The sequence below is a fragment of the Ursus maritimus genome, unplaced genomic scaffold (assembly GCF_017311325.1).
Source record: "Ursus maritimus isolate PB19 unplaced genomic scaffold, ASM1731132v1 scaffold_24, whole genome shotgun sequence".
Classification (NCBI taxonomy): domain Eukaryota; kingdom Metazoa; phylum Chordata; class Mammalia; order Carnivora; family Ursidae; genus Ursus; species Ursus maritimus.
Genome location: NW_024424897.1, coordinates 32,003,455 through 32,027,295, shown reverse-complemented (window position 1 = coordinate 32,027,295; position 23,841 = coordinate 32,003,455). Strand labels below are relative to the sequence as shown.

Here is a 23,841-nt window from a genome sequence, read left to right as displayed (position 1 = left end):
GCTGAAAGATGATCACTTGACCAGCCAGGGAGATAGTAGAAGTGAAGAAAGGTGGAGGAATCTGAGAGGTATGTGGAAGGTAAATCATCAGCCTTATGACAGGTTGGTGTGAAGGAAGGTGTCAGAGATGACCCTTGTTTTGTGCTCCTGGTTGGGATTTTGAACAGTGGTTTGTGCCGCTGGACGGGTGGGCAGTGGTAGCATCACTGAAGTAGGAAACTGGAAGAGGCCTAGTTTTAGGGAGCAGGCAAGACTAGCCTGGACATGTTGAATTCAAGGTGCTTTTGAGACATTCAAGAGGTCTCCAGAGGTCAGTCAACTAGATGTCCGGCAGATCTGCAGCTGAGGTCTGGCATCTGCTATGTGCTGCATGCTAGTGTCAGACATGGTCTGGCACTGTTGCTGACCAAACAGAAGTTTTTTTTTTTTTTTTTTTTTAAGATTTTATTTATTTATTTAACAGAGAGACAGCCAGCGAGAGAGGGAACACAGCAGGGGGAGTGGGAGAGGAAGAAGCAGGCTCACAGCGGAGGAGCCCGATGTGGGACTCGATCCCGGTACGCCGGGATCACGCCCTGAGCCGAAGGCAGACGCTTTAACGACTGCGCTACCCAGGCGCCCCATCAAACAGAAGTTTCTTAATAAGGTTCTCTGTGCCTCCGTTTCTTTGTCTGTAAAACAGGGGTAATAATAATAACCTCCCTCGTAGAGGTGTTGAGAGTATTGAATAAGGCAATTTGAGAACATCAGAGCTAGAAGGAACTTTCAAAGCAGGTTATTTAGTCCAATTCCTTATTTCAACATTTTGTAGTTAAGGGACANNNNCCCCCCCCCCCGCTTTTACCCTACTCTCTTTTTAGTGCTCAGAAGTAGGGTGTGTGTGTGTGTGTGTGTGTGTGTGTGTGTATCACATGAATGTGAGATATGCAGGGTGAGGTCTCAGGTTCCTTTAGGGGGTCCTAGCTTGTCACTGAGTACCCAGTTGGTGACTCACTCTATCAGTAATCTTGAGGACAGGAGTTTTGGATCTTTTTGATCTGTCACAGAGTTGCTGAGTGCTATTCACTGGGCAAATACTTGGGTGTTGTCTGTCAGGAAATGGCCAAAGGGCCTTCTAGTCAGGACACAGGGTGTATTCTTAGCCTTTTCCTCTTCATAGCACCTCTGATTGCTTAGTTGACTCCCATCAATAAGTAGTTCATCCCCAGTCACCCTTTCTCAGGAATGGCAGCCCTATGATTTGCTTCCTTAGCATTTGTAAGAAATGCCTAAATGATATCTCGCTGCTCCTCAGACATCGCACCCTGGATTCCCCCTTTTCTCCCTTTGCAACTTTTTTTTTTTTTTTTTTTAAGATTTTGTTTGTTTATTTGACAGAGAGAGAGTGAGCACAAGCAGGGGGAGAAGCACACAGAGGGAGAGAGAGAAGCAGCCCTTCCCCCCCCTCCAGCGGGGAGCCCTATGCGGGGCTCCCCTGGGATCAGGACCTGAGCCGAAGGCAGATGGTTAACAACTGAGCCACCCAGGCGCCCCTCTCTTTGCAACTTCTGCACTGCCCCCCTCCCCCAGTACTCTACTGCCTACTTTTTTCCTTATGGGTTTACTTTAGTCAGATCAGTTTATTAAGTTTTACCTTGTTCTAGTCTTAGGCAAAACACAAAAAGCCTCTTCTGTGGGTTACATGGAAGGAGGTAAGGACTTAAAAGATACAGAAGGGTGGAATGTCAGTGCTCAAGGCCAGCAGGAGACATCCTTGTGGCCTGGGTGAGTCACTTAACATTCTAAGTTTCCATTTCCTCAAACTCTTAGGGTTAGTTCCAAGATGAAATGGGATCATCTATGTGAAGGGTTTAGTAAAAGGCCTGGAACATATTAAAGTGCTGGAGAAATTATAGGGTTTTTTAGTTTTGTTTCTGTTTTTATGTTTGTTTCTTTTTTGATGAACAAGAGAAATCACATTTAAGTCCGTTTTTTGGCGGGGGAGGGTAGAAGTGTGCAACCTGTCAGACTCACCTGGCAAGTTATTTAAAAAAAAATGATAATATAAGACTTATTTAGATTGAATTTTATTTATTTAAATACTGAGCAGCACCAAGAAGAAAACTAAAAAAGTTGTGCTCTCTGTCTAGATTGACCGATGATATTTAAAATAAAGGTGATACAATTTAAGATTTAAAAATTACAAACAATATGAAAATATACATAATTACCAATTAAAGCAGACCCTCCCACCCCCCAAAACTCCCAAAGTAACCACACTACACTTGTTACTTTTTCCTTAATTAAAAAAATAAATGGGGGTACCTGGGTAACTTAGTTGGTTAAGCATCTGCCTTTGGCTCAGGTCGTGATCTTGGGGTCCTGGGATCCAGCCCCTTGTCGTGCTCCCTGCTCAGCGGGGAGTCTGCTTCTCCCTATCCCTCTGCCCCTCCCCACCGCTCATGCTCTTTCTCAAATAAATAAATAAAACCTTAAAAAAATGGAGGGCAAAATCGCTTTTCAAAATAAATTTCCACATTCCCCCATGTAAGACTGGCCTGGTGTCATGAGCATGCTATGAAGGCTCACACACAAGTTGTGTCTTTCCACAGTGTCAGCTTTATTCAATCATAAAGCAAAGTCAAATCACAATTGCAAAGCAGATTCAGGATTCCAGATGCAATGACGATTTGCCATGGGATTAAGCTCGGCTTCTTACCCAGCACACAGAGCAGGACAGACCTCGGTCTGGTCCGGGTCAGCTCTCTGCACTTAACTATTTCTACTTTTTTTAAAAAATATATTTTTTATTTATTTATTTGACACAGAGAGAGAGAGAGAGCCCCCAAGAGGGGGAACACAAGCAGGGGGAGTGGGAGAGGAAGAAGCAGGCTCCCAGTGGAGCAGGGAGCCCGATGTGGGGCTCAGTCCCAGGACTGGGATCAGGCCCTGAGCCGAAGGCAGACGGTTAACGATTGAGCCACCCAGGTACCCCTGCACTTAACTATTTCTGATGTTCAAGCAGTGAAGGATCTCGGTGCTCTTTGGAGATCAGTCCAGCAGAGCCGTCAGGGGCAGTTGCCTTTTTCAAGCGGTCAAACATAGAAGGGTCAGGTCTGAAGAATCTGACAGTTTCCTTCCAAAATCCTTCCCTTTTTAAGGGATTTAATCAGTTTTGGGTCTCTGCAGACCTCCTCTGGTTCTACTTGTTATCAGTTCTAGGGTATCAGCTGACGTTGGTCTGGACGAGATCTTCTAGCTGCAGTACCTTAACTGCTTGCCTCATTGCTTGACACAGGCCCCTGCCTGACATGAGAGACTCAATTTTGCTCTCCACACCTGGATACATTGTTTTGAAAAGCAACCCAAAATCTTAAAAAAGAAAGAGAGAGAGAGAGAGAAAGAAAGAAAGAAAAGAAAGAAAAGAAAGAAAAGGAAGGAAGGAAGGAAGGAAGGAAGGAAAGAAAGGCATCTGGGTGACTCACATAAGTGTCTGCTTTCTGCTTGGGTGGTGATCCTGGGGTCCTGGGATCAAGCTCTGTGTAGGGCTCCCTGCTCAGAGGGCAGTCTGCTTCTCCCTCTCCCACTCCCCCTGCTTCTGTTCCCTCTCTCGCTGTCTGTCTGTCAAATAAATAAAGTCTTGAAAAGAAAAAACAAAAAAGAAAGAAAAGAAAACCTACCCCGGTGAGTCCATTGTGTGCCCCTCAGGTCCACACACAAGTGAGTAACCAGTAGATGGTCTCAAAGTAACAATGTCAAATTAATTTACCTATTAGCTTCCCAAATTTAGGGTCTTAGAGGTTTGGAAAAAAAAAAAAAATTCCCGCCCAAAGACGGGGCGTGTAATACCCGAGATACTGGTACTACTTGTCGCCCCCAGCGCACCCTTATCCTGAGCCAGTCTGGAAGTGTTAGCGTCAGAAAGACAAGAACTTCTGATTGGCTGTTGGTCCGTAATAGGCTAATTAAGAACTAGAGGACTTAGTTTTCTTAAAGGAAAAAGACTCTTAAGAGTATTCAGAATGTTTTAAAATGCGGTGCATAAAACAATACTTTGAAAATATGTTTATGTGATATTTCTGAAAATGAAGAACGTGAGAAAAATGTCGCCATCAACTAAAAGTGTGCGGCTGCCTAGACCTAGCAGAGGGGCGTAGTTCAACGTTAAGACTATACTTTCAGGGATCATTTCTATAGTTTGTTACTAGAGAAGTTTCTCTGAATGTGTAGAGCACCCGAAACCACGAGGAGGAGGCGCAGTGTCCTTTCCTGAGCGTGAATTTGGCTCTGGGTGTTGTTCTTATAACTGCCCTTTGTCGTTGATGATCGTTCTTATTTCTCTTCCGGAGAAGTTAGAGGGAAAGGACACCGTCTGAGTGGTTTTGGTAGGTTTTTTTTTGTTGTTGAAAATAGACAAGCTTTTGGGGTTTAGCAATGTCTTAGTGAGTCTTGCGCTATAGGAACTCTTTAGTGTGTTGAGAGCTTTCTTGTTTAGAGTGGGAAAATAACTACTTGTTTTGTTTTTTTTAGTGTGTTGAGAGCTTTCTTGTTTAGAGTGGGAAAATAACTACTTGTTTTGTTTTTTTTTTTTTTTCCCGTGGCAACTGTTTGGGGTGTTTTAAGGTTATTGAAGCATGAAGTGTCCAAGTCGTTTTTGCACTAATAGGAATAGCCCACTTCTTGTTTTTCCTTTTCAGTAAAAATGTAGTTCTAAGAGTTTTATATAATAAATCTTGAAAGTAAAGAAGAATGAAAGAAGTGTTAGAAGTGTTGAGTCATAGCACTTAGAGAGCCTGAGATAGTTTCCCCTACAGTTCTAAGGGTGGTGGGCTACTACTGAAAGAATGGTTTGATCTGCTCTGTGGTGGTTGGGGCCGGGGCTGAGGTGGCAAGTGTGAGACCTGGTTGGGTACCTATTGCATTCATCTAGATAGGAGGGAAGGTAGTGGTGGTGAAGGAGAAAAGAGAGTCTGACTAGATCTGAAAGATATTTAATAGTAGCAGGACTTGGGGGATTGATTCAGTATAGATATGAGTGAGGGATAGTTGTCAGGCTTGAGCAAATGGTTCCCTATGTTCAGATGGGGAGAATAGAGGAGTAACTGAATTAGGGCAATGGAGTGGGAAGTGATAGTAGAGTTCAGTTTAGGGCACATTTAGAAATTTCTGACCTTTAACAGAATTCCCAAAGCAGACTGAGAAGGGGCGGCCAAACAGGACAGAAACCAGATGAATGTGCTTGATCAAAGCCAAGGGAAGGAAGATGTGTAGAAAACATATGAGAGATTAAGAAAGGTATCCATGGCATTTAGTGGTAACTTTATTGGTCTTGTGGTAGAGATAGAAACTGGTTTGGGATGGGCTGATCAATGAAGGGATGTGAGGGCTTGCCCCTGGGTGGAAAGAGCTCCCAGGAGATCAAGCTGTGATGGAGAGTATCCGGGTAGGTATGCACGGGGGGGTGGGGGTGGTGGGGGTGTAGAATGTGAGATGTAGATAGGGAGAGGGGAGAATTAGAGATGGGAGAACAAGTCTAAGTGCACATGGAAGGACTGGGTAGAGCAGGAGAAACTGAGATTTAGGAGAGAGCATCTCCCAAGGGCAGGCCTTTGAGTTGGCCAGAGTTGATGCGGAGTGCAGATGTAGGTGGTTTGTCCATGTAATGAGACCAGAGTGAGGGTTTTTCAAATGATAGCTTCTATTTCTGTGCCAAGTGTGAGGCAAAATCATTGCTGAGGGAAGCTGGTGAGGAAGGATAGGAGAGATGAGAATAAAGAAGGAATGAGGGGTGCTGGGCTGGCTGAGTCAGTAGAGCATGTAACCCTTGATCTCAGGGTTGTGAGTTCGAGTTCACGTTGGGTCTAGACATTACTTAAGAAAAAAATCTTAAAAAAAAAAAAAAAAGAGGGAATGAAATAATCATTCCAGGGTGCAGGTGTGAAAAACGTATCTCCTGAGGGGTGCATGGCTGGCTCAGTTGGTGTAGCATGTGGCTCTTGATCTCAAAGGTTGTGAGTTAGAGCCCCACACTGGGTATAGAGATTCTTAAAAATATAATTTAAAAGGGTCATCTGGCTGGCCCAGTAGGAAAAGCATGCGACTTGATCTTGGGGTTGTGAGTTTGAGCCCCACATTGGATGTAGAGATTACTTAAACCTAAAAGAAATTAAATTAAGAAAGAAAGGAAGGGAGGAAGGAAGAAAGGAGGGAGGGGAGGGGATGGGAGGGGATGAAGGAAGGAAGACAGATCTCCTGAGAGTGTGCTTCCTTTCCTTCCCTGCTGTTGAAGCTTTGAGATTGCTTCCTGGTCTTGGAATTTTGGAAGTACCTCCCCAGATCACAGTTAATTTCTCTTTCTTCCACTCTAGCTACCTGCCATGTATTTCCTCCTTGATTTTCTCCTTTTGGATCTATAGTAGCCAAGCTTTCACTCTGAGCCCTAAATTAGTTCTTGGTCGTCTTTAAAGGTTTTGGGCTGTGAGGGAAGCGTATGTTCTGGAGTTGACGCCTTGGTCTGCTATTTACTAGCTGTGGGTTCTGGGGAAATTTCTTAACTTCAGTCTGTCCCTCTAGCATAGGTAGATGTAGTAGTGATAGCATCAACACACGGGATTGTTGTAAGGGTTAAATTAGATAAAGCAAGTATAGTGGTTGAAGGCTCCTTTCCCCCATTCTGAAAAAGCCCTTCCCTTAGATGAGAAACCCCTGTCTTTTCCACAGTCTTCCCTATTAGCATCACCGTCTACCAGGTTGTTCCAGGCACAAACTAACTTGTCACCTTTGAAACCTCTTTCCCTCACCTTCCCTCACCAAGCCCATCAGTGTATCCTATTGACTCGACTTCCAGAACAGCCCAAGTTTCTCCTTCCTTGCTACATATACCCAAATGCAAGCACGATCTCTCCCACAGACACCTGAGGCAGGGGCCTCAAAACTGGTCTTCACAGGTTTAAACCTCTCAGTGGCTTCCCTTCACACTTAAAATCCAGACTCCCTTGGCCTCACCCTTGCCTAGAAAACCCTCAGATATCTGGCCCCTGCCTGCACCTCCCCTCTCCCTCATACCCTTACGCTTTCTGTCTTCAAGTTGACAGAACATACCATTTTGTTCTTTCTTTGAATCTTTGCATTAGTTGTTTTCTCTGTGTAAATGTAACCTCCAAAGAGAGGCCTTTCTTCGACCACCCAAATCTAAAGTAGCCACCAATCTCTCTCTGTTTCAACATTTAAAATCCTTGGCATGCCTCATTATCTAACACTGTCTTGGGTATTTGTTGCTGTCTTCTCTCTCCCCCACTAGAGTGTAAACTCAGAGTGAGAGTAGGGACCTTTACTCACCTCCATACCTCTGTATGCTCAGGACCTAGAATACTATTTTAGCAAATAGCAAAGTGGGATAATGGTTAAGGTAACACCAGCTCTGCTGTTTAACAGCTGTGTGACATTTGGCAAGTTACCTAATCTTTCTGTGTCTTAGTTTCTCCATCCATAAGACTAGGATGACAATTTCATTTATCTAATATGTAAAGCACTTAGAATGATGCCTGGTACCTGGCAAGCCCTCAATAAATAGCAGCTAACAGTGTTAGGAGTTGGCACTCAAGTTGTAGCCGGCGCACAGGGGTGTAAGGGGTGCAGGAATACCTGGCTCTGGGGATTCCCAAACAGACCAGGTTCAGCCACTTGTCGCCGACAGAACCCAAAGGCAGAGAAACAAATGGTGGTAGAACAAGAAAGGAATTTATTTCAGTGAGGCTGTCTCACCACTGTGAAATACCACAGGAAACAGGTGTCTAAGATCTCCAAAATGCCCAAAATACTTCCAGGTTTGTATAAAGAAAATGGAGGGCAAAAGTGGGTGGGTACATGCAGGTAGGCAGTGAAGGTTAAAGGGATCATTGTGGAGGCAGCCCTGGGTGGGGTCTTGCTGGCTCAGGGAGTAGGTTGAGGGAGTGGTTTTGGTTCCCAATAGGTTATGTTTTTTCCGCAGGGTCTTTTGCCTGGCTTAAGAGATAACTGTAACAAAAAACTTAGGAAGTTTGCGGTCGTGGGTGCCTGGCTGGCTCAGTCAGTAGAGCATGTGACTCTTGATCTCTGGTTTGCAAGTTTGAGCCCCACGTTGGGTGGAGAGATTACTTAAAAGTAAAATCTTAAAAAAAAAAAAAAGTTTGAGGTGAAAATGGAGGCCGGAAAAGTCCTCTTTCAAAGTAATGATGTTAAGTCCACCAAACTAGTTTTATTTTAAAAACTCGAAAGGTGAGGTAATTGGCTGGCTCAGTCAGTAGAGCATGCAACTCTTAATCTCAGGGTTGCAAGTTTCAAGCCCCACCTTGGGCATTGAATTTACTTTAAAAATACATACATATATACATACTAAAAAGTGTGAACAGGTAGTGCAAACTATGGTACAAAACCCCAAAGGCTTTGATTCTTGGCGTTGGTTCTCAGCCACCCAGTTCCCCTCCCTGACACAGTCATGGTACCCCGTCTCTAATTTACCAGCATTGGAAAGTCAAACTCTTAGGGCAGCCATTTCATGCAACTGCTATTGTTTACTGATCACTTGAACCAGCTTGCTTCTCACTAGCAAACGTTAAGGCCTGTCATTTCCTTTAGCTTTCAGGGGTAAGGCTGCTTTACTAGAACTGCGGAGGGAATGCCTCCTAGGCTTTAAAGATGCAGGCTTTGGATGGCTGTCAGTCAGTATTACGTTAATTAAGTGTGGCCACTAATTTTTTTAAAAATATTTTATTTATTTGAGAGAGAACGTGAGTGCACAAGTGGGGGAGAAGGACAGAGAGAGAAGCAGACTCCCCGCTGAGCAGGAAGCCAGATGCTGGACTCGATCTTGGGACTCCAGTATCATGACCTGAACCGAAAGCAGCTGCTTAACTGACTGAGCCACCTAGGCGCCCTAGTTTTTTTTTTCAGTCTTGCATTTCCGCTTAAAACACTAAAATGCATCTTTAAGTGATAGTATTTGAAAGATTGTATCACAAAGCCTCTTTCTCTTTTTCCAGTAGAATGAGAAATGGGCTAACTATCTTGCCATTAGTAAAGATTGTCTGGCTGCCATAGACCCAACAGAGACTGCGAGTTCAAGGTCAAGACTATACTTTCAGGGACCATTTTTATGGTTTGTTACTAGAGAAGTATCTCTGAATGTGTAGAGTACCCAAAACCAAGAGGGAGAGGTGCTAGCTGCTCTCTCCCGTTGATGATAGTTCTTTTCCTCCTTTGGGGCATTAAGAGACAGGGGACACTCTCTGAGGGGTTTCTGTTTTCCCTTGGTTTAATAGAAAGCATTTTATTAACCTTGCTCTGTAAGTAGTGGCTGGTTTGTCTACGGCATTTTGGTGTTTTATTTTCTCTTTAAGAGATGTTCCTTTTTACTTTCAGCATGTGGGGCTTTTTTTTTTTTTTTTTTTTTTTTTAAAGAAAGGGGGAAGAGCAGGAAGGGCAGAGGGAGAGAGAATCTTAAGCAGACTCCACCCCCGCCCCCCCTCCCCCGTGAGATGAGGGGCTCCATCTCACAACCCTAAGATCATGACCCGAGCTGAAATCAAGAGTCATTTGCTTAGTTGCCTTATTCCCAGACACCCCAGAGTTGTTGTGTTTTTTTTGTTGAATGAATGAGTGAAGAAAGGGAGGGATGAGAATTAAAGATGTCTTCCTACTGACAGTATTTCCATTCCTTTTCCATCTTTATTTTTATACTCTCCACCAAATGCCCGGATGAATCTGAGTATAAACACATACTCATTTAAATAATTTGGTCATTTCCAGGTAAAACTGATGGGGTTTTGGAGTATAGGTGAGGTTCAGTGGGGTGGAGTCTGGCGCCGACAAAGTCTTTGGTGCAAAATGGTAATTTATTAAAGCATGGGGACAGGACCCTTGGGCAGAAAGAGCTGCTGCCCCGGGTTGTGAGGGGTGCCTGATTATATACTATGGGGTTGGGGGAGGTAAGGAAAAAGGGAGGTTTCGAAAGAACTTTCATATGTTAAGGAAGACTCACAGGATACCTGAGGCCTCACCATTTTCAAGTTAAGATTGTTTACCCCTCTAGTAAGGCATTAACAGTAAGACAGCTGGGAGCTTCCTGGAGGAACATTACACTCTGCCCTCTTCAAATATCTGTCAATGGGGCTGCAGGTTCTAAGGACATACATTTAATTGTATCTACATTCCCTTCCAGAATCTAGGTTATTGATAGGAATGCTTTGTTCTTGTAGATTGCTAAGACATTTGTAAACTGAGGGAGACGCAGGTCTTGCAGGATTGTGGTCTCTGTAGGTTAACTATTTGTTTTTCCTTTCCTTAGCTTTAGGGCAACCAGGAGTGCCTGAGAAATGTCACTTATATCTCAAGGTGGGGGGGTGTTGTGGGGTGTCAGCCTCTGCCTATGCTTAGCTTGCCTTCTGCTCCCTCATCAAAACCATTTACACCCAGACTCAGCACCGTTGTACTGGACTTTGTCCACAGCTCCAGGATTCTGGTGCTGACAGATCCTATGGGAGAGAGCTGAGTGCTTTGATGCAACAGCTCCACTGTTAATGATGTAGGAAAGATGATAGCCGACGGCCAAGAAAGAATTCTTGAGATGTCTTTGGTACAAAAAGGTGGTTTTATTAAAGCACGGGGACAGGACCCGTGGACAGAAAGAGCTGCAATGGGGTCATGAGGAGAGGCCCATTATATACTTTCAGGTTGGGAGGGGGTTAGGGATAGTGTAAGTCTCTAAGGAAGTTTGGAAGCAAGGTTTCCAGGACCCTGAGGGGGCTAGCTATTGTTGGGAAAAGGTCATTTATTGCCATCTAATAAAACCTTAGTCGTGAAACCCTTCAGATATATATTGGTGGGTCATGTGCTTGGGGGATGATTGCCAACACTTATCTTGGGGGCTTTAGAGATAAAGGAAGTTTCCAAAGGAATTTTTATATGTTAAGGTAGACTTACAGGGGGCGCCTGGGCGGCTCAGTCGGTTAAGCATCTGCCTTCTGCTCAGGTCATGATCTCAGGGTCCTGGGATCAAGTCCCCGCATCCGGCTCCTTGCTTGGCAGGGAGTCTGCTTCTCGCTTTCCCCCTGCTTGTGCTCTCTCTGTCTCTCAAATAAATAAATTCTTTAAAAAAAAAAAGAAAAGAAGACTTACAAGATCCTGGGGGAGGGAACGCTCAGGCTGGGATTGCCTTTTGCCCTTAGCAAAATACTAAATAACATCGAGGCAGTTGAGTCCCTAGAGGAATGTCACTCTGCCTGTTTCAAGGACTTGTCGAAGGACTGTAAGTAGTAGTAAGGAAATTTAATGATTTTTTTTCTGCCTTTGTTTCCCACATCATTAACAGTTGTGAAAGAGGACCCAAGAGTTCCTACTGCTTTGAGAAATGAAAATGGTGGCCACAGTCCCTAGGAGCTGAAAGTCTCGGGCTCAAAGTCTGAAAAATCTCTTCTTTAAAAAGCAGACATCTGGGATGCCTGGGTGGCTCAGTCAGTTAAGCGTGTGCCTTCAGCTCAGGTCATGATTTCAGGGCCCTGGGTTCAAGCCCTGCATTGGGCTCCCTGCTCAGCTTTTTCTTCTTCCTCTCCCCCTGGCTTGTGCTCTCTCTTGCTTACTCTTTCTCTCTCTCAAATAAGTAAAATTTAAAAAATAAAAAGCAGACATCTGATAGGAGCTGCAAAGTTGGCAAATCTAATTTCAGACTACCTGGAGTTTAAATGGACTCTTATTGCTCAGCTTTATGTAAATCATTGAACTCCTGCCACACATTTTAATAACTCTTCAGAACACTTTCTGTACATCTTTTTCCAATGTCAAATATATAATCTCTTGGTTTTGATATTTTCTTGAAGACATTTCTCCACTCTTCTGGTGGAGACAGCCACCAAGCTGGACGGCCATTTCTCTAGAACAACTTGAACCCATGTTTTTCTCTCAGCTACCACTTTGGGAATTCCCTTACCCTGGGTTTCAGCTGTCTTTTTTGGATTCTATTCCTCTATCTTAGTCCATTCTTACATTTTACTGAAACAAAGAAAAAGGGTGCATTGAAGGTAATTACTTTGAGATATGAAAAAAAAGAAAGAAATATGAAAATCTGAAAAGTGTTCTCCCCCATCCTCATACCGGATTGATAGTTCGGAAGGCACAAAATTCTAGGTTGAAATAAATTCCTCGAGGATTTAAAGCTAGTCTTTTGTCTCTTAGCTTTCAATCTTTTTATTGAGAACCCTGATGCCATTCAGATTCCTGATTTTTTTGGAGATTTTAATGTTCTTCTCTTTATCCCTGGTCTTAAATGTCATGATAATGCTTCAGCATAGATCTGTGTACCTCCATTGTGATGTGTACTTAGTGGGGTCTTTGAACCTGGACACTCATGTTTTTAAGTCCTTAAAATTTCATAATATTTGTTTGTTCTTTTGTATTGCCAAAACTTTAGGCAGTGGATTTGACAGTTCAATCATTTTATTGCTTATTGCTTTGTTCCACTCTTTGTTTCATGTGAAAAAAAAAAGTTTCTTGTGTGTTACCACAATGTAAGCTTCCTCACTCTAAACACTGTATTTGAATATCTTTTTTTTAAATTTTTATTTTAATTCCAGTTAGTTCACATACAGTGTTATATTAGTTTCAGGTGTACAGTAGTGATTCAACAGCTCCATACATCTCCCTGTGCTCATCACCACAAGTGCATTCCTTCATCTGCATCACCTGTCTCACCCACCCCCACCCACCTCCCCCCTGTTAACCACCAGTGTGTCCTCTCTAGTTAAGAGTCTGGTTTTTGTCTTTCTCTCTCTCTTTTTTTCTCTTTGCTTGTTTTGTTTCTTAAATTCCACATGTGAGTGAAATCATATGGTGTTTGTCTTTCTTTGACTTACTTATTTCACTTAGCATCGTATCCTCTAGATCCATCCATGTTGTTGCACATGGCAAGATTCCATTCTTTTTTATGGCTGAGTAACATTCCTTTGTATATATATATATATACACATACATATATGCTACATCTTCTTTATCCATTCATCAATCAGTGGATACTTGGACTGCTTCCATGTCTTGGCTATGGTGAATAATGCTGCTATAAACAGAGGGGTGCATGTATCCCTTTGAATTAGTGTTTTTGTATTCTTTGGGTAGATACCCAGTAGAGCAATTGCTGGATTGTAGGGTATTCATTTTTAACTTTTTGATGAACCTCCATACTGTTTTCCAGAGGGCTGTACCAGTTTACGTTAACACCAACAGTGCAACAGTGTTCCTTTTTCTCCACATCCTCACCAACACCTGTTGTTTCTTGTGTTGTTGAGTTTAGCCATTCTGATAGGTATGAGGTGATATCTCACTGTAGTTTTGATTTGCATTTCCCTGTTGGTAAGTGATAATGATGAACATTTTTTCATGTGTCTGTTGGCCATCTGGATGTCTTCTTTGGAAAATGTGTATTCATGTCTTCTGCCCATTTTTAAATTGGATTATTTGGGTTTTGGGTGTTGAGTTGTGTAAGTTCTTTATATATTTTGGATTACTAACCCTTTATCAGATATGTCACTCGCAGCTATCTTCTCCCATTCTGTCGGTTGCCTTGTAGTTTTCTTGATTGTTTCCTTCACCATGCAGAAGTTTTATTATTTTGATGAAGTCCCAAAAGTTTATTTTTGCTTTTGTTTCCCTTGCCTCAGGAGACATATCTAGAAAAAAGTTGCTACAGCTAATGTCAAAGCGGTTACTGCCTGTGCTCTCTTCTAGGATTTTTACGGTTTCAGGTCTCACATTTAGGTCTGTAATGCATTTTGAATTCATTTTTGCTATGGTTTAAGAAAGTATTCCATGGGTGCCTGGGTGGCTCAGTCAGTTAAGCGTCGGACTCTTGATTTTGGCTCAGGTCATGATCTCAGGGCCATGAGATCAAACCCTGTGTTGGGCTCTGCGCTGGGCGTAGGACCTGCTTAAGATTCTCTCTCTCCCTCTTCCTCTCTCCGCCCCTGCCCCCCCACTGCTCTGGCTTGTGCACTCTCTCTCTTAAAAAAAAAAGTGGTCCAGTTTTTTCTTTTCTATGTTGCTGTCCAGTTTCCCCAATACAATTTGTTGAAGATACTGTCCTTTTCCCATTGGATATCCTTTCTTGCTTTGTTGAAGATTAATTTACCATATAGTTGTGGGTTTGTTCCTGGTTTTCTATTCTGTTCCATTGATCTGTGACTATGTTTGTGCCGGTACCACACTGTTTTGATTAGCTAGTAAACAATGAATGGGTCAACCAGGAAATACAAGAAGAAATAAAAAAGGCGAAACAAATGAAAATGAAACCACAGAAGTCCAAAACATCTGGGATGCATCAAAAGTGGTTCTAAGAGTGAAGCTGCTAGCAATACAGGCCTGTTTCAAGAAGCAAGAAAAATCTCAAATCAACAACCTAACCTTACACCTAAAGGAGCTAGAAAAAGAACAAAGAAAACCGAAAACCAGCAGACAGAAGGAAATAATAAAGGTTAGAGTAGAAATAAATGACATAGAAACTAAAAAAACAATAGAATAAATCAGTGAAACCAGGAGCTAGGTTTTTTGTTTTTGTTTTTTTAAGATTTTATTTATTTGTCAGAGAGAGAGAGAGAGAGCACAAGCAGGGGGAGCAGAAGACAAAGACAGAAACAGGTAGAGGGAGAAGCAGGCTCCCTGCTCAGGGAGCCTGATGCGGGACTCGATCCCAGGACCTTGGGATCATGACCTGAGCCGAAGGCAGATGCTTAACCAACTGAGCCACGCAGGCATCTCCAGGAGCTGGTTTTTTGAGAAAAGAAAAAAAAAAATCAATAAGATGGATAAACTTCTTGTCAGACTTTTCAAGAAAAAAGAGAAAGGACTCAAGTAACATCACAAATGAGAGAGAAGAAATAACAACACCACAGAAATGCAGACAATTATAAGAGAACCTTATTATGAAAAACTGTATGCCAGCAAATTGGACAACCTCAAAGAAAGGATAAAGTCCTAGAAACATATAAACTACCAAAAGTGAAACAGAAAGAAATAGAAAATTTGAACAGACTGATAACCAGCAAAGAAGCTGAATCAGTAATCAAAAAAACTCCCAAAAGGGGTGGCTGGCTGACTCAGTCAGTATTGCATGAGACTCCTGGTCTTGGGGTTGTGGGTTTAAACCTCACATTGGGTGTAGAGATTACTTAAAAGTAAAATATTTACTTTTTAAAAAAGATTTTATTTATTTAGCTAGTTAGTTCGTTAGTTACGAGAGCGAGAGCAAGAGAGCACACATACTATAAGCAGGGGGAGGAGCAGTCAGAGAGAGAAGCAGGCTCCCCACTGAGCAGGGAGCCCGATGCAGAACTTGATCCCAGGACTCTGGGATCATGACCTGAGCCAAAGGCCCACGCTTAACCGACTGAGCCACCCAGGCGCCCTACGTAATGGGTTTTTAATATTCAAAGTGGGATTTCTGGGTCTAGCTTTTCATAGATACTGCCACATTGCTTTCCAAAAACATTGTAACACTTCACACTCCTAACTGCATTTAGGAAAGTGTCTGTTTTCCCACCTCTTCTCCAGTTCTGAATGTTTTCTTATTTTTTATTTTTTTCAAGCATCACAGGAAGTTTTTTTCCCCACTATTTCAACTCAGGCACCATTTTGTTGGTTTATTGAATATTGCAGAGTAGGGTGAAATACCCATCCTTCCTATATACACATTATTTAGCCTCTCATTCCCTTTACACCCCATCATTCCACTTTCTCCCAAAGCTATCTAGGTTTCCTACTCTCAGAAATTAATACTTTATCTCCCCTTTGTGTTTAATGCCATGGACAGCATTGTTTAGTGACTAAAGCCTTCTGCAATTCTGAGCAGCAAGGCTGAGGAATTTGGATGGGAGAGAGACAGTATGTTGTAGTGCAGGGACTTTGGAGCCAGATTGTTGTGTGATCTCTGGCAAATTGCCTACCCTCTCTAAATCTAGGTTTTTCCATCCATAAAACAGTGATAATAGTACCTTCCTCCTATTGCACGGTACTGTTGTAAGGATTGCGTTAGAATGGTGCCTGGCACACGTCGTTATTATTAATATCAGATCTTGCTTCCTAGGAGGCCCAGTGACTGACCCATCTGGAAGCTCCAGGCTAAAAAGGGTTGTCATTAGGACTTCAACACTTGAACCCAGGTCTTTTAACCTTTCTAGTCAGTCTTTGTACCATGTCAAAGCTGCCTTTGGTTACTTCTTGGGGGACTTATTTTGGTCACCTTTATATCGCTCACAACATGGCTACAGTGGGCTGGCCTGAAATAAATATTTGTTGAATGAGTGATTTCTACTAGGAAAACACCAAAGGGCTGTTATGTAAATTGTGGGGACAGTGGTTTTCAACCTATTTTTTTCTGCAGCCATCTGTGTCTTCTCAAGAATTGTTGGTCATTGCCCCCCTAAGTGCTTCCTTAAGCCTTTGGAGGCCCTGGTTGATTTAATTTTTTACTTTATGAGCTCCAGGAATTAACCAATCTGCTTCCCTAAATGGTAGTTCCTTCCTATCAAGAATTATGAATAATCTGTGATTTTATAAGTTAGCCTGCTTCAGGTATATGGAGGCAGGCAGAAGACAGGAGATTCCTGGGTCACAGAATTAAGGGATAGTTTATTACTCATAGCAACAACAGTAGTTAGACTTTAGCTTTTTTGGTGCTGTTTCCTCAAGCACTAATTTCTACAGAGCCATGGAAAGAGCTATATAACACTGCACATGTGGTGGGTTGCTTTACAGCAGACGCACCCTGAGCTTATCTTCTATGACGGACAATATATCCTTTGCTCCAGAAGAAGTTATTATCTTTATTATAATGGACAGTAAGTATGCCTTCCCTCTGCTCTAACGGAAGATAGTGTATATTCCAAAGTTTGGTATACAAACATCTTCAAAATGTAGTCTAGAACACAGGGCAGTTAGTGCCTTACTTTCCTGACATGGAGACACAGGAGCCATCCATGGAGAATTGTCCTCCCACGTTGTTCTTTGCTGCTCTTCTCTACTCTTAGGCTTGCTTAGGTCAAGTAAGTTTACCTGACACCGAAGAGAGATAAATTTGGCAGTTTCTGCCCTGAAGGTTAGGGGACACAGTCTGGTAGGGAAGAAGACATGCCACAAATACTTGTAACAGAGTGAGAACTGAGCAGTGAGAAATGTGAACCCCACTAGCACTGGTCTCATCAAGAACACTGACCCTTCTTGGATTTCTCCAGTCTGATGCTGTTGACTGATCCTCCTTTTTGAAAAAATTTTTTTAAAGATTTTATTTATTTAACAGAGATAGTGACAGCCAGCGAGAGAGGGAACACAAGCAGGGGGAGTGGGAGAGGAAGAAGCAGGCTCATAGCGGAAGAGCCTGATGTGGGGCTCGAACCCAGAACACCGGGATCACGCCCTGAGCCGAAGGCAGACGCTTAACCGCTGTGCCACCCAGGCGCCCCCCTTTTTAAAATTCTTATCTCCCTTGTCACTATGACCCATTTGTTCCAGGTTTTCCCCTTCTCTCTTTTCGTTTCCTTCTTTCCCTATTTTTTGGCTTTGTCCTTTCAGCCTGCCCCTTAAGATGTTAGTGGGCCTCGGGACCCCATCCTCAGCTGTCTATTTTAAATAGGTAGAATGTTTTGTGGCGTGTTTCCCCCCATGGCTTTAAAATGACAGATTACAATGTTAAGGACCCCTATCTTGCCCAGTTCTCTGCACTGGACACCTTTGCTTGGATTCATTCATTTAGTACCAGGTGTTTGGGATATTGTGGGTATACAAGGTCATTTCATAGGCTCTGCCCTTCTGAAACATAGTCTCATGCAAAGAGCAGGCGTAAGTCAAATAATCACACAGAGAAGATGTTGGGTCTGGTTAAGGAGGTCAGGGAAGGGTTCCCTGAGACAATGACACTTGGACAGATGTCATAATGATGAACTGCAGTTAAGCTGGGGAAGAGATTGGGAGAGAATTCCTGCCTGAGGGAACAGCTTGTGCAAAGGTTCTGTGGCAGAAGGGAATATGGTGAGCAAAAGGGCTGAAGTTCAGTTTGGCTGAAGCAAGAGGGAATTTGGTGCCAGATAAGGCTGGAGAGCTGGTGTGTGGGCCAGACCATGGACGGCCTGGTAGGCTATGTGGAGTTTTGTCTTTAGCCCAAGAGCTGAGAGCTCCTGACGCTTTAAGCAGAATTATGTATTGTTTTGTTTAAACACACTTTTTATGTAAATAAAAATATCTTGATTTGTTTAAAAAAAACATCCAAAAGAACATTTATATGGCTAGTATTCAGATCACGGGATTGAGTTTAAAAACCGGGAGTGCTTTACAAAGTCTCTGTCTTTGCGTCATCCGTTTCATCACCCACTTCCGTTTTTCTTGCGAGAAAGGATTCCTCTCTTCCGCTGTCGGTCTAAACTGAGGCGCGTCCTGGAGTTCCGGCGCGCTTTGTAGTCGTCAACAGTCCCCGTAACCCTGACGAGTCGGAACTGCCGGGCAACGGGGAGGGTGGGGAAAAATGTCGTGCGATTGGCTGTTTATCAGCCATATGTTAATTAAAGTGATAACATGACATGTCTTCTTACATTTGCATTATGTGCAAAAACGCTTTGTCGAACTTTGGTAATGGAACAGTTTTTTGGAAAACACATTCTAGTCTACATTTGTAAAAAATAGTGACAAGAAAAAAGTCACCATCAGTGTAATGTATATGGGTTTCTTCCACTCCGGAAAGTCGGGGTGCAAAAAGTTAAGACTATACTTTCAGGGATCATTTCTATAGTTTGTTACTAGAGAAGTTTCTCTGAACGTGTAGAGTACCCGAAACCACGAGGAGGAGGCGCAGTGTTCTCTCCTGAGCGTGAAGCTGGTTTTTGATGTTGCTTATGCAACTGTCAATTACCATTGATGATCGTTCTTCTTCTCCTTCGGGGGAAGTGAGAGGGAGAGGACGCAGTCTGAGTGGTTTTTCTTTATATGCGGTAAACAAGAAGGTTAAGGTGTTTTATGTAGTGTATTTTGTTGTAACAACGTTTGCTGCAGAGTGTTTTTTTGTGAGTGGTTTTTTTTCTTTGAATCGTGTTTTTTTCTGTAGATAGTGTTTTTTGGGGGTGTTTGTGTTTTTTTTTCCGTAGATATTGTGTTTTTTGGGGGTGTTTTTTTTCCATTTGTACTCTTGTAGCGTTTATATGACTTTTTGGTGTACAAAAATTGTGACTGGTGAGTTATTATATGGTTTTTGTTTTTTGAGGAATGAGTAGCATAGTGTCTTTGCTGAGCAGAGCGCCCAATGCGGGTTGAGTTAGAGACAGTGAAATCAGGACCTGAGCAGAAACAAGGCAGACTTTAACCCACTGACTCAGGCGACTCTTTTGCAAGTTTTGTAAAAAATATTTTTGATAAATAAATGTTGGTTGTTTTAGTTGATGATCTGTGTTCTTTTATGTTTGTGGGATTAATGAAGCCTTTTTTTTCCTTTTTGAGAAAAGTTTACATTTATTATTAATATATGAAAGTATTGTGGAAAGGAATTTTAGTTGTCTCCTGTATGAACTTCTCTAGTTTTATCTTAGGAAGTCTCCTGATACTTGATCCTTGCATTTACTTTGCAGGAATTTATGTTGATGCAGTTAACTCCCTGGGCCAGACTGCACTTTTTGTTGCAGCATTATTAGGCCTTACGAAATTAGTTGACGTTCTGGTGGATTATGGATCGGATCCAAATCAGTAAGTATAAAAATATTGCTATCTAGAAAATAGTATGTTTTTTAAAATGAGTTGGGACATTTGGAAAACAATTTGAGAAGATATTAAAAGAGGCTTTACTAATTTATATCAATAAAATACAGTTGCATAGCTATGTTGAAGCATACTTTTAACTGCTAATAAAGTTTTCTGAGCAGTTTTATTAGGTCAGTGAAATAAGGGGAACTTGACTGTTATTTATTAAATAGTACAGTTTACATATTTCCATCCCAGGTTATAATTTGTAATTACATATAATGTATATATATACATTATATATATATATATAATGATTCACTTAAACAATTTAACATACCCACCAACCAAGTTCATTAATATACTTGGCATCACTTTATCAGGATCACTTGCGTTGCCCTTGTAATTGTGGCCAAAAGAATCTGAGTTTAACAGTTGGCCCAGCTTTTAACATGGAACAGTGTAGCACTTTTGCTTTTCCTGGGGCTTTCCCAGGCACCAGCTCACTTGATCTTCACAATCACCTCCTCGAGAGGGAGGGGACAGCAGGTGCTTTTACAGCTCGTATTGGACAGAACCAGAAACGGATTTTGAACACTTAATATGATTCCAGCTGATTTCTGCAGGAATTCCAGAATATGATCATTTAAGTCATAAAATAGCATTCCCATCTTACACAAGGAGGCCCTGTTTAATGTACTTTTAGAAGAAAAACTATTGATGTCAGGAGATTTTTGGGTTTTTTTTTTCTTTTGCTCTTTGTTTTTTATAGGGGTGCTTGCTTAGTGGGAGAAAACTTGGAAGCTTGCAAAAGTATAAAGAAAAAACACGAATTGGTATTAGAATTCTATAACCCAGATATAAATTAATACAGTGAACATTTTGCTGCTTCCTTCTAGACTCACATACACTCTCCTGTCTAGTATCAATGTTTAATTTCAAAGCTCAGAAAGAAAGGGCTGGCTCACCTGTTTGCAGGTAAGAGTGTTGTAGGAGGCCACACCGGGAATCCCTGGAGTTCTCAGCAAAAATGCAGCATTTTCCAGTCATCTGCAATTATGTCAGTTTTGTGGAGGCTGAGAGCTGGACTCTTTAAAGATCAAATCATTCAAACATTTAATATTCTAGGTTAGGGAGCTGAGGCCCAAAAAATTTAAGTGACTGGCCTATAATGGTGTGTTAATGATTAGAACTGAGACCGGTAGCCCAGGCCTTAAGAACTCAGTTTGACTTTTCTCTTTTAGAAGTCCTCATGGGGGCGCCTGGGTGGCACAGCAGTTAAGTGTCTGCCTTCAGCTCAGGGCGTGATCCCGGCGTTATGGGATCGAGCCCCACATCAGGCTCCTCCGCTGGGGGCCTGCTTCTTCCTCTCCCACTGCCCCTGCTTGTGTTCCCTCTCTCACTGGCTGTCTCTATCTCTGTCAAATAAATAAAATAAAATCTTAAAAAAAAAAAAAGTCCTCATGATTCCAGGGGAATGTAGGAAAGGATATTGTCAAAGAGGGGAAAGCAAACCCCTTGGCTTTGTATTTTGTGATAGGACCATTTTCATGTGACTTAAAATTTTATCTTCCTGATCAAGGTAAAAGGGAAATTTCTGGGGCGGAGGTTGTATTACCAAGTGCTCAAAGGAAATGCTGTGATGGCAGGAATGTGTCGAACTCACAAAGTCAGATGCCTGCGGGACCAAGTGGAGTCAGTGGGCACAGGCTATCTCTAAGAAGGGTTAGGCATTTGTTGCTCCTGGGTAGGAAAGGGAGCCAGGAAGGCCAGATCTTCTAAATTTCCAAGAGGTCGAAAATCCCAATTTTTTTTTTTTTTTTAGATTTTATTTATTTATTTGAGAGAGAGAGAGTGAGCGAGCAAGAGAGAGAGAGAACATGAGCAGAGGGAGAGGGAGAAGCAGGCTGCCCACAGAGCAGGGAGCTTGACGTGGGGCTTGATCCTAGGACCCCGAGATCGTGACCTGAGCTGAAGGCAGACGCTTAGCTGACTGAGCCACCCAGGTGCCCCTGAAAATCCGAATTTTTAACGTGAAATCTTCGAAATGTTAAATATTGTCCATTTATTTATATTTTTTAAAGTAGGCTGTGCACCTAGTGTGGAACCCAACACAGGGCTTGAACTCACGACCCTGAGATCAAGACCTGAGCTGGGATTAAGAGTTGCATGCTTAACCTACTGAGCCACACATGTACCCCATGTCCATTATTTTAAATTCCTTTTTAAAACACTGTATAGACCAAATAAAACATGCCTCTGGGTTGCCAAGTCACTCTGCAGGCCTCTAGTTTCAACCTCTAGGAGGACATTATGCGGGGCTCCATCCCAGGACCCTGGGATCATGACCTGAGCTGAAGGCAGATGCTTAACCGACTGAACCATCCAGGCATCCCTGAGTTGTAGATTCTTTTATTTTTAAAAAGATTTTATTTCTTTATTTGACAGAGAGACAGCCAGTGAGAGAGGGAACACAAGCAGGGGGAGTGGGAGAGGAAGAAACAGGCTCCCGGCGGAGGAGCCTGATACAGGGCTCGATCCCAGAACGCCAGGATCACGCCCTGAGCAGAAGGCAGATGCTGAACGACTGAGCCACCCAGGCGCCCCTGAGTTGTAGATTCTTAATCACATTGCTGGTGCCAGGGTTTTGCAGGCCTCTACTGTAGGGTTTGGGAGATAGAGACATCCTCACATTAAAGAGATGTCTCTGGTTAGGCTGTGCTTCACCACCCTGACTCCAGGACACTACAGACATGAAGAAATTGTTTCAGAGCAGCCAGTATCAAGGGGCAATGGGAAAAGGAACACCAGATTTAGAACCAGACCCATACCTGGGTATGAATCTCAGCTTTGCCCTTTTGTTTCCTCATCTATTAATTGGAACATGATACCACCTTGAAGGGTAGAGGTAAGGGTGGAAAAAGGGGATGTCTATAAAGCTCCTATTGGCACAGCCTCACAAATGGTATTATAATCCTCCTCCCAAAGGGTGCTTTTGTAGAAAGGGAGCCTTGTGTCAGCCATTGAATCCCCCTGCCCCACTCTGTGGAAGGGAGGAGTGTTATGGACACTGATACTAACACCTCCCCCTCCAGCCGCTGCTTTGATGGAAGCACTCCTGTTCATGCAGCAGCGTTTTCAGGCAATCAGTGGATCCTCAGCAAACTGCTGGATGCAGGGGGTGATCTTCGACTCCATGACGAGAAGGGTCGAAACCCTCAGACCTGGGCCCTGACGGCAGGGAAGGAGCGCAGCACCGCGGTAAGACTGGGCCCACTCTGTAGCCGCAGCCAAGGCCGACCGAGCTGGGAGTCAGAGGCCCAGGGGGCAGGGAGGGGCTGAGCCTGGGGACAGCACAGGCCTTGCAGTGGCCTTGCCTTTGGCGCTGAATATAGAGACCTGGGTTGAAGCAAGTTAACCAGCTATAAAACCTCAGACAACTCTAGTGAACCTTTTTGGTCATCCATTCAGTGAGGAGAGAGAACAGTTGTAATTTTGACCCTTAACTAGCGCTTACTACACATCAGATGTTCTGAATTAAATAGTAAGTCATTTAATCTTCACAGTAACTCTGTCAGTAGGTACTGTTATTGTCCCCATTTCACAGATGGGGAAACTGAGGCCTGTTGACATTTTGTAACTTGCTGAGGCCACACACTGGCAGGTGTGATGTGTTCAGATGAGGTCTAAATAACATAACAAATATAAAGCATAGAGTGCAGACCCGATACTGAGCACATGGAGGGAAAAGGGCAGAGTCCTCTGTTCCCTCCCTCTGGTTCTCCAACTCATTAGCTGTTGGCCTTGGTAAAGTAATTTTGCTCCTTCTGCCTCAGTTTCCTCATCTGTTGAAGGAGGGAGTTGGATGAAATTTTTTTTCCTTTTTTAAAAAATTTATTTAAATTCAATTAATGAACATATGGATTGTAGATTGGATTCTACATGTGTTATTAGTTTCAGAGGGCGAGTTCAGTGATTCATCAGTCTTATATAACACCTAGTGCTCATTACATCACGTGCCCTCTTACCCAGTTACCCCAATCCCTCAGTTCCTCCCCTCCAGCAACCCTCAGTTTGTTTCCTATGATTAAGAGTTTCTTATGGTTTATCTCCCTTTCTGATTTCGTT

The 23,841-nt window shown here is 42.9% G+C and overlaps 1 protein-coding gene, 2 non-coding genes and 1 pseudogene across 9 annotated transcripts in view; all 4 read left to right on the top strand.

The window, feature by feature from the left end:
* The window catches only part of TEX14 (testis expressed 14, intercellular bridge forming factor), an 88,379-nt gene that overhangs the window by 8,978 nt on the left and 55,560 nt on the right, over positions 1-23,841 (top strand). For 6 of the 7 annotated variants that reach the window (XM_008695501.2, XM_040640904.1, XM_008695499.2 and 3 more), the window contains exons 1-3: positions 18,673-19,212; positions 19,605-19,719; positions 22,809-22,974. In XM_008695501.2, coding sequence (XP_008693723.1) covers positions 19,182-19,212; positions 19,605-19,719; positions 22,809-22,974 — 312 coding nt within the window. In that variant the 5' untranslated portion in view covers positions 18,673-19,181. Of the gene's footprint in view, positions 1-18,672; positions 19,213-19,604; positions 19,720-22,808; positions 22,975-23,841 lie in introns of those variants that run through there. The other variant, XM_040640905.1, reaches the window with a different exon arrangement.
* LOC121105103 lies at positions 4,146-4,360 on the top strand. The gene has a single exon (XR_005837534.1). It is a non-coding gene; the product is annotated as a small nucleolar RNA U3 (small nucleolar RNA).
* On the top strand, positions 9,086-9,254 carry LOC121105105 (annotated as a pseudogene).
* Positions 18,745-18,959, top strand: LOC121105101. Its single transcript, XR_005837532.1, has one exon. It is a non-coding gene; the product is annotated as a small nucleolar RNA U3 (small nucleolar RNA).